Here is a 13,519-nt window from a genome sequence, read left to right on the forward strand (position 1 = left end):
TTAAAATCGAATACGTAAACGTATCCGTTTTTAATAAACAGAGATTAACCTTAACCGTCCATATGTAGAATTAAACAAACAGAAGCATAAACGTTCATGCGAGGAGGTTTTGATATATACTCTCTACATAAACAGTATTATTTATCGAACTACCATTAGTTCATTGTTTCTTATCACTTCACTTAAGTCGGCTTCATAATTCAGTCGTAGTTAAGCCGCTGTGAGGAATAGAAGTCCAGGTCCATACGATGAACAACCTTATCAAGGGCTCCTTGGCGACATACTGCTGCCTGTGCCTGCTACTGGTACTGAATGACCCAGCGGAATCGGCACAACTGTCAACCAGATTCAACGTGAGCTTCGCCCAGCTGGATTCCTGCGAAACTTACTCGGTGTCGAATACGGGCTATGGCTACCGGAGGTTCTACATGTTGCGCGAGCTGAGCAACAACAACAGGAAGGCCGGAGAGCGACTGCACTTGAAATTCTACGTCCTGACCGCCATGGATGCGCACATCCTACTCTCGGTGACGAATCACCCGCGCCCAAATGATCGCGTTTACGAGATCGGTGGGTGTAGTCAATAATATTGAGTTTTGATTCCAACATTTCAATGAGATCTGTCCAGTGGAACCCCTGCCTAATAATTCCATTGATATCTTTATTCCGCTTGCAGTGATAGGCGCCGGCGGAAATACGTTTTCCGCAATCCGGAATGCCATGGGAATGAGGCGGGTGGCCACGAGTCAAGAGCCGAACTTGGTATCGCTGTACGACCCGACGCCAATTGAGATTGTCCAAAACCAGAGTGAGTTCTCCCATCTTATCGGGTATTCCCTGCCCTGCAACGTATATTTCCAGATGGCGAGCTGTTTGTTTACATACCCGGCTTCAAGAAGGAGCCCCTGCTCCACTTCATCGATGAAGCACCGCTGGTCATCAACTATCTGAGTTTCAGCTCCTTTGGGTCCAATACGGCGCGGTGGTTCTTCGATTGTGGCTTCGATGGTTATGGTGAGGATGATATATAGTAAACTATAAGCCTATATATGTAAGTATGTTCTAACACTGATCCATTTCAGGGTCGGAAATTGCACCGATAGTGAAGGAGGAAACGAAAACGGAAAAACTGCTAAGCCAGCTGAATATCCAGGCGGAAAATGCCAGCATGCCGGCCAATCTCAGCTCCATATCGTTCCACTTTCAAACGCGATCCCTCGCCTACGAGCAAACTAGTTCCTTGCTTCAGACCCGCATGCACATGATGATGGTAATGAAAGATAAGCGCGAAATGCAAATATTTAGTTTGGAACGGTAAAGATACATTCGACTATCCATGCAGCACTGGAGGGACAGTCGACTTGGCTGGAAACCCGAGGATTTTGGCTCTCTGGAATCCTTCGAGCATCCTGACCTTCGTATATGGAAGCCGCGCATGAACGTCCTCAACGGTGCCCTGCAATCCGTGGGTCAGGTCCTCCAATCCTACGAGCTGATGGTCTACGCCAACGGAAGCATCACCCTGTACGCTCAAAACCTCCAGCTGGCCAGTTGGTGTGTGGACAGTGCTCGAAACTGGCCAAGCGAGCGGGTGACTTGCGACATCGAGCTGGGCCTCATTGGCCAGGAGGGGCAGGAGAATGTGGCGCTAATCTACGATGATCAGCGCAAGCCGATTGCGCCCAATGAGCACGTGAACACGCCATCCGGCTGGTCGTTCACGCAAATGTCCGTGGTGCTGGTGGAGAACGACTCGCAGAGGCGGTACAGCCCCAAGGGAATGATGCAGAAAATGACCGGCGATGTGGCCATTGAGTTCACGCTGCAAAGGAATCGGAACTTCTACATGACCGTCTTCTATTTGCCGTTGATTGGTAAATTGTTTTTGATTGTTATATTGTATCATGACTTTTATACTGTGGAATAACATATAACTATATTCTTTCAGCCTGCCAGATGTTCGTGATTTTGTCCTTTGTACTGCGTTCTACTCGTAGGAGTTCCCTCATCCTCATCGCCTTGTTGATTGCCGCCTGGGGTTTAATGTACATGACCCGCCACGCCTCCCCGCACTATGTGCCGCCCATGAGTAAGTTTTAAATCAATTAATTAAATCTCATTCCGTTTTTTTTCATATTCATTTACACTTTTTCCCCAGTGACTGCTTATAAAGTCATCATGATGGCCACCACCTATTGCTACATTCTGCACATCTGCATCATATGGCTGGATCTATATCCACCCAGATCGAAGGCTCCTGGCTGGCTGGTTACGTTGATTAACTCCAACGTTCTGCGATGTGTTCTCGGATTGAGATTTTCGGATGTGAGTTAACTACTCACATAAGTAATATTAATATAATAATTAACAATATTCCTGCAGTCTAGCGACTATTGCGACATTCAGGAGAATCCCTGGCACCATATGGCCAAGATGCTGAACAACCTGAGTTCAGTCGTGACCATTATAACCTTTGCCATCGTAGATATTACGAGTGGGTTTTGAAAAACAGAATTTTTCTTTATTGTGCAATTGAGAGAATATTAATGGTTCTTAAATAAATAAGAAGTAAACAGAGAAGATTGTGAAGATTTTGCGACTACAGGTTGGAAAAGTGGGAGAGCGTGCTCGGCTGTTGCGACTCCTCGCAGTCAATTGCTGCCATTGCTCCAACTCCGATCCGGGATCGATTTGGATTTGGAGTGTTTTGGTATCGGAGCTTAGTGGTAACCGTATCCACCCAGGGACAGGGCCGGTGCAGCGTATGACTTCACCAGGGCAGGAGCTGCGTAGCTGATGGCTGGAGCCGCATATGACTTGACCACCGTGGGAGCAGCGTAGCTGATGGCTGGAGCGGCATGGGCGTAGCTAATTGCTGGGGCGGCATAGGACTTGATCACCGGAGCTGGAGCAGCATAGGCGATGGCGGGTGCAGCGTACGACTTAACAATGGGCGTGGCATGGGAAACAACCTGTGAATGCGCAGGAGATTGTAAGATTAAATGGGAAAATATCAGAGTATATCCAGATAATAGTGTTGCCTCTTACAGATACCGATCTTACCGAGCTGAAGTGCGAGTAGCTGGTGGCGGGGGCTGCCACCTTGACCGCCACAGGAGCAGCATAGGACTTGACCACTGTGGGCGCGGCGTAGCTGATGGCAGGAGCGGCATGGGCGTAGCTGATGGCTGGGGAGGCGTAGGACTTGATTACCGGAGCTGGAGCCGCATAGGTGATGGCTGGGGCAGCGTAGGATTTGATGACTGGAGCTGCAGCTGCATATGTTATGGCAGGAGCAGCATGGGCGTAGCTGTAGTCCGGAGCCGAGTGTCCATAATCAAGGAGTCCAGGAGCAGCAGTGGCCACAGCCAGCAGAGAGGTGAGGATCTGGTGGAGTAAATGGAAAACCAAACTTTGATGTTAATCTTTTTGATCTAGTGAATCAGTATAAGATTGTGGTAATCCTTGTATGAAGATATCCTTTCGGAGCCAGTCAGTCTAATCCTGATCCTAAGCCGTATCCTTTCCAACCCTTTTCACTCACCAGAAGTTTCATGCTAGCGCTGGATAACGAATCACTTGGCTTGGAGGGAGAATTGCAACTGTAAGTGGACGTGTGCATTGCGTTACTTTTATACCCCTCGACAGCAGACCACGCACTCGCACTCTCGAGCGGACTGCGGAACGGAGGACAGGTGGTCGAGCGGACAGATCTTGACTAGATTTCGATCTGAGCCTCGGACGGACAAACAGTCAGCAGACAGCAGTCAACAAAGCGGGCCAAGCAGCACCAATTTGTGAAGTATCTCGGCTGCAGTGAAACTGCAATTCTCGTAGACGCAGCTCGGATTGGAGAGCCCCCAAACGCGGATGACGCAACCTGAACTGGAGCTGGGAGCTGGGAGTTGGGAGCTCCGATCCGAAGGCAGACCACTTGCCGGCTAAGGAGTCGGCGCAGGAAAGGCGGTCTTTCCACTGGGGGTGCCATTGTGGCTCGCATTTGGAAAGCGCGCGCTAATTGAAATCGCTGATTAGCTGGCCAATTTGGGCACCGCGCCAGGTGACACGCCCCTCGAAAACACGCAGCCTTGCCACTAACAACTTAATTAGCCAACGGAGAATGCCGTCTAATTGTTTTCGATGCTATGTTTGAGTATTCTCGAAACAATTCTCGGCGTGGCGCTGGGAAATTCTCTCCAAATTGCATAATGAACGCTTGCCAAATCGGCAAATCGGCAAACGCCAAAACCAAACACCAAGCAGCAATCCCCTCTGGCCGAAATATCTAGGCGAGCTTCATATTTATCTTTATCGTGCCTCGAATGCCGCTGCGTGCCACATTTGACCATATTGGATGGGTGATTTCAGTCGCAGCCACGCCTTCTCGTCTCGAGGACACTCGTGCGTGGCGAGGGGGATTGGATCGAGTGGAGGCCCCAGTTCGCCAGCTCCAGCTTCAACTCGCCATCGATCCATCGACTTTGCCGGCTAAAATTGCCGGTTCAGCATCTGGCAGTTCGTGGGATTTTTTATGGCCGCCTTGATTAATCCCACGGGATGTGCGGGGGTGCGGAGGTGTGACATTGGGTCATCACAAAATTAATAATGCTACATTGTTTGATGCTCATCGAGATTACAACATCCTTATCTCGGATTAGTCGTGGCTTGAATAGAGATTTTATCATTTATTCGCTTTAAATATAGATATGATGTAGGAATTCATAGGTTAAATGATGTATATTTTGCGGACTTTACATAACTTTTTGAGTCAATAAGGTATTCTTAGTTTAAATACTTGTTTTATATATTAGGGTTAAGAAACTAAAGCTTGGAAAACACATAATGTCTCAGATTAGCGCATGCAACTTGCAGCACTTCAGTGGAGTTCCTCTCAAGAGGTCTCGAAAACACCACTTGAACGCCGAAATCTCGAAAAAAACTCGAAAAAAACTAAGCACAATGAGAAAAGGACAGCACGAGACGCCGTAAAAGAGACAGAGAGTCACCTGCGATCGCAGTTCATGCATAAATCATGCCAGTGGAATGTGATTTATGTGAAATCTATTAGCAAATATTAAGTCAATAGGAGCAATTGTTGCCAGTGGTCGGCGACTGCCAAACAAGTGTTCCATGTCCAATTCGATGCGGACAGATGCGGACAGATCGGTGTTGTGTGCTGTGGTCGGTGTGTCGCCGGGCTTCATAAATAAAAGATTTCCCAGCCACTGCCCCACATTTTGGCCAGGTGGAAAGCAATTTTCCAGCAATCGGTCGGTGGATCAGAAGGGTGGCAAGCTCGAATGCCAAATTGCCACATACTAAATGCCGATTTAAGGCGATCAGCCGATCGATCCCCGTCTTGGTTTTTATGGCTTCGATCGAGAGGCGAGTCTTTAGCCGCATTTGGATTTGACGATCGGGCGGAGTGTGCTCCAAACTGGGTGCAAAATGCCGCGAATTTTGGATGACGGGCCTAATTAGCCACTGGCCACAGAATGGATGAGAGAATTCAAAGCGATTGCTCAATGGATCTGCAAGCGCAGAATTCTTCGCGGCGCACGTTGCGTATGCGTTATTTTTCGATCCATTCAATTAATTAACGCCACTGCATTTGACTTGCAAATGCTGCGCGGAACGGCCGAGAAAAACATTGCAAAACGGAAAAACGTCGCTTAATGAAATCAAAAACAAACGACGAAATCAACCAGCCTGAAAAACCAAATAAAAACCGCGTGGCATTTATGACGCTTTGCCTGAATTAATGAATGAATCGTGGTGGACATGGAAATGGATTTGTAGTTCGGCTTTGGGAGCTGACAAACTTAGAGCCTCGCTGCTGACGTGACTGCAAGTTTTTGAAATGCACCGCAAAAACTTTGGTGAATTTGTTTTGAACTGTATGATTTCCTTAAAAAAGAGTACGATTTGGATAATATTTTAAGCTAGCAGAAAAAAAAATTTCATGTGATGATATGTGGTAAGGACTGAATTAATTTTTTTTTTTGTGTATTCCGAGTCCATTTTGCATTTAGCAATCCCAACTGACTGCAAACCAATGACAGTATTTACTCCATGGACTGCTGGCCATTTTGTCGCCTTCTTGTTTGTTTTTCGTCAACAGGAATTGCCGGTAAGTGGTGTATTTATGGGATGACAGCATCGAGGCGGTCGGTTGTGAAATGATTATTGCCATGGTAATGGTCAAGATAAAGTGGGCTGATTAAATAGAGGAAAACAGCCTATAACGATCCTGTCTATGGATATTTGTGCATGTTAAATGGTGTCATTATAAATAATATTTAATAAAATACAAAATATTAAAATGTATTATTTTTTAATGTTTGCGTTAAGGTGAAACGAGTTTGATGTAAGCTTTTATTTAAAACTAGCTTTTATGCTGTCTCAGCTTAAAGACAAACTTGGCTTAGTGGCGCCATCTAACAGATGGCTTGCTTAATTTTCATGCCCAACAGATGGCGTAACTAAGGACGGCTGTCATGTATATTTTATGTAATTTACTTTTTTATTTTAAATTAAAATTGCATACACACAAATAAAATAAAAATGCTTAAGAAATTAAATACTTAAAATTTTTAAATTAAATACTTTTAATTTATACGCTAAAATTTGCAGAAAAATAATAAAATTGGCTGGATTAATACTATTATAAAGAACCTTTTTAAAATATATATATAAAAACATTTAACATCTACATGGAATGGAATCGAATCCTATTGAATGAGCAATATAAGTTTATCATTCAATACAACTCTTCTTTCTTTTATCGATTGCCTTTGGCAGCATTTCCATAGAAAAAGACCCAGAGACTCAAATAAATATAGATCAAAGTCACTGAAGTTAATGACGTATGAGCAATGCACGAACACAGCATTGGGGTGTCGGCGATTTAAAGGGGTTAAATGCTCCCCTTAGAATTCAACAGGTGAGCAAGTGGGTTGAATACCTACACGGCATGTATGTTTGTGGCTTATGATTGGACTTCGCTGAACACTGACCTTAAATCCAATTTTAAGCACGGTTTGTTGAAGATTGCTCCCCTTTTCCAGTTTCGCAGCTATTAAATTAACCTTTAAGCCTAGATTATTAACTGATTAAGTCCATTGCAGTTGCATTTGACTGACTGCGCATTTGAGATTGTTTTTCTTTATTTGTGCGTTTGTCAAGTGCAGTTTGAAATTCAAGTTGCCTAATAACTTAAAACCCCAAGCAGCTTTAATGGCCATAATTCGTCTGTGGTGGAAGAAGAGTTGGAAGAATCCGAAGGCAAAAGCCAAGAGGAGTGTCTTTGGTGTTGTTGCCATTGCTTTTGTTGTTATGGCGGTGTTAATGTTGTTGTTGTAGCACCACTATTGACATTATTGATGGAAATTCTTTTGTGTTTCTACGGGGGGCAAACGGAATGAAGAAAGTAAAACTTAGCGCGGCAACAGACGAATTTCAAATGCTCTTAATATCTACATATATATTATAACCTTTGCATGATTTTAAGCAAGAAGACAACACTTTTGGGCAAGTAAGAACTATCTGTTACTTATTAGTATTCTAGATTAATTGCTATTACTTTGTTTCATAATACTCTACTACTACTACTTTCTGCGGTTAAGTAGTAACGCGCGCTATTTACTCTTTCCTAGCAGCAAATGAAAGCCCAACGATGAGGTCGCTTATGTGGACAGGTGCAGTGGCCAGGTAAATTCAGATGTGTGCGTGTGTTTGCCTCCGTTTTCATATGCCGTCCGTCTGTTTTTCGAATGCAGCCCATACCGATAGCAATACCAATACCCATGCCATGCCAACTCCCATAACCAGGCCCAAACCAAAGACACTAGAATAACAAGATGCGTAACGGCCATACATTCGTTTGGCACTATGCAGCCACTTTTTTGGTGAAGGCCAAATTTGCTCTCTTTCCGCTCGCTCACGTTGAGAGCGTAAGAAATATAAAAATAGAATTTGCTTGCTTGCGTGAGTAAAAACAAGAGACGAGAACGCGTATATGTGTGCGTGCTGTGCTAGAAGACGATTTTCGGGCCGAAATCAATTCTGATCGAAGAAACGAATTTACATATTTGGAGTTGTGGCCAATTTCGTAGCAATATGATGAAATAAAATAAAAATTCCCTGACTATTATAATAATTATTATAATAATAATTAAAGCAATACAAAGGAAATTATTATACTACTGTAATTTGAAACATAAATTTTCCAAAAAGAAGACATAACATTGAGAAATAAATATTTCATAAAAATAATAATTATTTTTTAATTTCATAAAAAAATAATAATTTTATTAATAAATAATAAAAATAATAATTTTATTAATAAATAATAAAAATAATAATATTTCATAATAATATTTCATAAAAAATAATAATACGTAGTAGAAAATAAAAATTAATAAAATAAATAAAAATATGAAAACAGTTCGTTGCAAAAGTCATATCGTCAGGCACGAAGTGCGGACACAAGCACTCAACAATCATTGCCTTATTAATTTTTCTCACGCCGCAAGCTGAATACCCTAATGACAAGTATTCTAATATAAAGTCATTTTCGAAATTTATTTTGTGATGTACATATTATTATGTCTATTACTATTTCTAAGCTTTATTTAAATAATAATAACGTTGAGGCAATGCAAAACAAGAATTTTTCGCATGGTGCCAATTGATAAAAAATAATATAGATTTAAAGTCAACGAACTTCTAAGGTAAAGGGCATATTTTGTCAAATTTACAATACATGAGCATACGTGTGCACACATACAGTTGTATGCTATCACTGTATGCGTAGAAAAGAGCTGTTTGCTGTAGCGCTCTCCGCTCTTTCTCTCTCGAACAAAAACTCAAGAGAGCCTGGAGCCACCTCTAGAGCCACGGCCAAAAAATCGCGTGCCAAAAATTTGTATGGCCGTTACGCATCTTGTTATTCTAGTGTCTTTGCCCAAACCCAGACCCAAGGCATATCCATAGCTCCCGACTTCTGGGCCTAAACGAACAGTTATGCAAATCGAGAAGAGGCGCACCTCCTCCCCCTCCGCCGGCCCGCCCCCTGCTTTATCACTCGAGGGGTTTACTTTACTTTTTTTGTTTCTCTGTGTATTTAGCGCCTAATACCCAAGTTTATGTCGCTTAATTATGGACCTTAAACAGCCGCCGCGAACCGTTGGCCTAACATGCTAATCGCCAGACTCAGGGGCTAACCCCTTTTCCCATCCTGGCGGCGGTGGCGGTGTCGAATGACCTTCTTCTGATCTGAGACGCCACTTGGTGATCGATTGGGGATAGTATGGAAACTCTAGTAGCTTGGGAGCGGAAATCCGCGATGCGAAAACGAAAACTTTTGTTAGCCCAATCTGGTAATCGATAGTTCGCTTCGATCCCACATCAAACGCCGGCCTTTTAGAGCCAACTATTAAGCGGATTTGGCCAATTCGGTAGCGGACAGATTGGAACAGAATCGCTCGGAGATCTGCTTTTAATAAGGCTTAAATAGCTCTGAGCGAGCACGATTAATTCGCCATAAAAGTGAGGCTTTAATTGGCCGACGAGTGGGAAGCATTAACTAAGGAAAGTGTTTTTGCCCAAAGAGCCAGAATATGAATAGACTTTGGTAGTTACACTGCTAGGAATCACGAGTACTTGTATGTATGTATCTTTGATGTGTCTTATTCATGTTTGGTTTGGCAAATTACTATAGATTAAGTACTTTCATTTATATATTGAAAATATAATCTTAATTTATTGATTTCTAGTTCTATTTTCGTTTTGCTGCCGTATACATTGTAAAGTTTTTCACCTGACATTGAAAGATAAGAGTGAAAACACTTTGCCCTTTTGCACTAAATTTGAATGCCAAACGGACTGCATTCAGAAGTATCCACCCGAAACAATGGGTGGGTGTTTTTCTAGTGGGTGGTTTTCCAGTGGGTGGTGCGCCAGTGGGCAGTAGTTGTCCTTCACATGCCCGCTTACCTTTACCTATGACATTAAGCGAAGCAAATTGAGTGACTGACTCGATTAAGGCACTTGGTCAATGTATTTACTGTCCTATATGTTTACTAAGTGCACTCATAATGCATGCAATTTAAGTCATAATTGAAATAATTACCGTAGACCGTGAAATAATATTTAAAGAGAATGTAATATACGTATGAAAATTAAAAACAAGTGGTTTTATATGATGATGAGTGGAAACTTCGAGTGAATGAAAAAAAAGAGAAAAACAAGAATGCAGATTAATTAAAGTTCTTTCTTATTGTTAATAATTATAACTGTAATAATTATAATTAAAATACAATTAATTACAATAATAATATAATAATAATTATTAATATATTTTTAATTATATATTAATTCTTATTATAAGTAAGTTAAATATTATATGCAATTAGTGAACAAAAGAGAGAGAATAAGAAGAGTTTCATATTTTACTTTTCTCTTTTCAGATTTTATGCTTTGGTGCTCTTCTCTTAAAGTTTGAGTTTTGGAGAGACTCGTTCTCGCCTCTCGTTGAGCGACGCGAGTGAGAGAAGCGAACTATTTAAGCCACATCGCCACTCAACTCGTGTTCAATCTTTGTTTTCGTAGCGCGGCGGTCGCATCGGAGTCGAGAACTCGAAGTGAAGGTGCACGCAGAATTCGATAAATACAATTGAATAGTTTTGAATATATTGCGCTGATTTTTGGATTTGCATACCGGTTTCCGAGAAGAGAATTCGTAAAAACATGTTATGTTTATATATCGAGAAGTGTCCCAAAGTGCGAAACAAACCAATTTAACAACAAATATCCAAAGCGAATCACAAACGTGAGAGAAACAATAAATATATAAAGTGAATTATTATAGCATAAAATTAATTACTCTCTTATCAGTGTGTACATTATATTTTCATAAAGCACAAATAAAATTCAGTGAAGACACTAACAAATTCAAGCTAAAAGTTAAACTGAAAGCTAAACACTATTTTTTGATGAAAGTGCAGTTTTTTTATATAAATGTTTTTACTGATAATTGCGCTTACAACAAAAACGGAATACACAAATCAAAGCAAGTGTCTGTGTGATTGCAATGAAGAATGTGCTAAGCAAATAAGGCAAATAACAACCATATAACTGTAACTGAAATTCCACACTGGGAAAATAATCAGAGAAGAAAAATATTTTGACATCCTCCCTCTTGAAATATAAGATCAAACTTTAGGTTGATACTCTTTACATATATATAAATAAGCCATGAAATATCATTTAAATAAACATGTAGTGATCTTATTTTCATTTTCTCCGTGCTCTCATAGGACAAGTTGATTGATTTGCGCAAAGGGAATTCGAGACACTTAAGATATTACCAAGTTCAGTGAGCAACCGCCCTAATGTCAAGGTCTTTCGCTTGGGGATCGGGTTTTAGCCTAATGGACTTGACCCCCATTTTCAGTGGCTGTACGAAATCCGCAGCTTAAGTTGCCAGAAAAACATATTTACTCAATTAGGGCTGAGGCCTTTTGTCTCAAGTTGCAACATGTGCTGAAAAAGTCAAAAATATTTTATCGATTAAGTTTAATTCTCCTAATTCTTGATTTCTCTCTAATCGTGTCTAGTAACCCATAAAACTAACGACAATTCGCATAAACAAACATAATAAAGGAAACGTTAGTAAAACAACAGAGTGTAAAAAAGGTTTAGCAACCGCGAAAACGACTTACGAATTTTCACAACATGTTGATGTTTTGTAACGGAGTTTCAAGAAACTGGTAAAAACTTTATTGTGAATTCTTCTGCTGCTTCTTCTTTGCAAGTGTGGCAAAAATTTTGTGGCTCTGCGGATTTATCGAGAACATCAACCACTCACTCACGGTAAGTTGTGCTAATTATTGCTTAATTATTTAGTTGGCTATTTTGATTGCAATTTCTTTAGCATGATTCACAAGGGAAATTCATATCAGAGGCTGCCCTTTAATGAATCAGCTGCTTGGTTGGCACGGCCTACATTCAGTTCTCTAAAAATCATTGCTGATATAAATACGCAGAACTAAATGCAGGCGATGAATTGAAATATCATATACAAATATAGCAGGTATTAGTTCTGCATAAGTTTGACATTTAGAAGAATTTAGTATACATCATTTTCTTAACGTGCTTTTCAAGTGTTAATATTGTGACCGCAAGTTGAGCTGCCACTATATCATACTCATATGTGTGCAAATGATATAGAAGACCGGCTCTGTCAGCTGTCCATCATTGGCTAAGATCGAATCTAAGCCATTTCGAGTTGAACAAACCCAATCGCAACGCCGCCGAAAGCGAGAGGCACGGGTACGTGAACTCCATAATCCGACCACTCTGATCTAATGCCGCTGAAATCGCACAAGGTTGTACTTGTGTACGAGCGTATGTAGATGGATAGTATAGTTTAGTATGTGGTCCAATACATTCCGATTTCGATTTCGGTCTCGGTTTCGCTTTCGAAGTCGGCTCAAACTTGGCACCTGTTGCGGTCAGAGCAACACTCGCCTACACTGTCGCACAAAGTTCGTATAGAATTGAATCGAGCTGAAAATGTTTTGTGGTCGCAAGTGCTGTCTGTTCTGCCTGTTCATGAGCGCCTGGGGCTTCTTGATGCTGAATCTGCTGGGTGTCTTCTTCTACGTCCAGTCACTGATGCTCCTGGAGTCCCTGCCCTTGCCCCACCACTTCCACAGTCAGGAGGCATTCAAGGAGCAGGCGGACGAGGCCTACCAGGACGTGTCCACCCGTTGCTTTGTGGCCGCCGTCTTCTATCTGGGATTCGTCTTCATTGCGATAGTGGCCATTCGTCGGGATAACAAGAGGAGGAAGCGACTCTACAAGCGGGGTCCCGGTCACTTGCGGTTCCGTCGTTGATTTGTATGCTCCATGATTGGTTATTGAATAAACAATTTATTTTCATGGTTCCAATTGCATTTCACCCACTCAGCGACGTCCACCCACTTGTTGGTTCAGATCGAAAGAACCAGTTTGTTGACCGCATTCTGCGATTAGCCTTAACTTCTTTATCACCAAGCAAGCCACTTTTCGATTTCGAGTCTGGGCGACTGTCCACTCCGCATTATGCATTCGTCTCGACCAACCGATTTTTGACAGCCGCACGTGACACCTTCTCCGAGGTGTGTTCTCTTTGGGGCATCATAAATTTCCGTGAAATTCTCTTTCCGAAACATGCTAATGGGAATGGGGGAGTGTGGGTTCCCAGTTCTGGTTATTCTGGGTCACTCTGGGTGCCCCCCACTCACCTCTATGCCCTAGTCTAGTCTACTCCGGGGTTATGTATCTTGTTCTTATCGACCGAGCTTTTGTGTCTTACACGAAAACCGTTGTGTAAATTATCGTACACGATTTTCTAGTTGTACGCTTGTGTATCTGGCTTGTTATCACCAACCAAGTGCAGTCTGCTGAAAGCTGGTTCACTGCATTTACTCATTTTTTCGGGAACTCGGGTTAACTGATTTGACAATACTTGGGA

General features: G+C 42.0%; 4 protein-coding genes across 6 annotated transcripts in view; 3 read left to right on the plus strand and 1 right to left on the minus strand.

The window, feature by feature from the left end:
* The first annotated feature begins 248 nt into the window (after positions 1 to 248).
* LOC117137727 (acetylcholine receptor subunit beta) lies at positions 249 to 2,577 on the plus strand. Its single transcript, XM_033299302.1, has 8 exons — positions 249 to 570; positions 677 to 808; positions 862 to 1,014; positions 1,083 to 1,270; positions 1,343 to 1,874; positions 1,949 to 2,089; positions 2,159 to 2,325; positions 2,383 to 2,577. The coding sequence occupies exons 1-8, from the start codon at positions 249 to 251 to the stop codon at positions 2,503 to 2,505; spliced, it is 1,758 nt and encodes a 585-aa protein (XP_033155193.1). The 3' UTR covers positions 2,506 to 2,577.
* On the minus strand, positions 2,556 to 3,657 carry LOC117137728 (cuticle protein 16.5). Its single transcript, XM_033299304.1, has 3 exons — positions 3,545 to 3,657; positions 3,064 to 3,387; positions 2,556 to 2,972 (listed from the first exon to the last, which is right to left on the minus strand). Exons 1-3 carry the CDS (start codon positions 3,620 to 3,622, stop codon positions 2,721 to 2,723), a joined length of 654 nt encoding a protein of 217 aa, XP_033155195.1. The 5' UTR covers positions 3,623 to 3,657; the 3' UTR covers positions 2,556 to 2,720.
* A 6,923-nt stretch (positions 3,658 to 10,580) lies between these two features.
* Positions 10,581 to 13,519, plus strand: part of LOC117135452 — a 35,782-nt gene continuing 32,843 nt past the window's right edge. For 2 of the 3 annotated variants that reach the window (XM_033295636.1, XM_033295638.1), the window contains exons 1-2: positions 10,581 to 10,649; positions 11,619 to 11,874. The gene's annotated coding sequence lies outside the window, so the exon portion shown is untranslated. Of the gene's footprint in view, positions 10,832 to 11,618; positions 11,875 to 13,519 lie in introns of all 3 variants that reach the window. The other variant, XM_033295637.1, reaches the window with a different exon arrangement.
* On the plus strand, positions 12,485 to 13,012 carry LOC117135456 (ribonuclease kappa-A). Its single transcript, XM_033295642.1, has one exon. The coding sequence runs from the start codon at positions 12,577 to 12,579 to the stop codon at positions 12,898 to 12,900; it is 324 nt and encodes a 107-aa protein (XP_033151533.1). The 5' UTR covers positions 12,485 to 12,576; the 3' UTR covers positions 12,901 to 13,012.

The sequence above is a fragment of the Drosophila mauritiana genome, chromosome 2R (assembly GCF_004382145.1).
Source record: "Drosophila mauritiana strain mau12 chromosome 2R, ASM438214v1, whole genome shotgun sequence".
NCBI lineage: Eukaryota > Metazoa > Arthropoda > Insecta > Diptera > Drosophilidae > Drosophila > Drosophila mauritiana.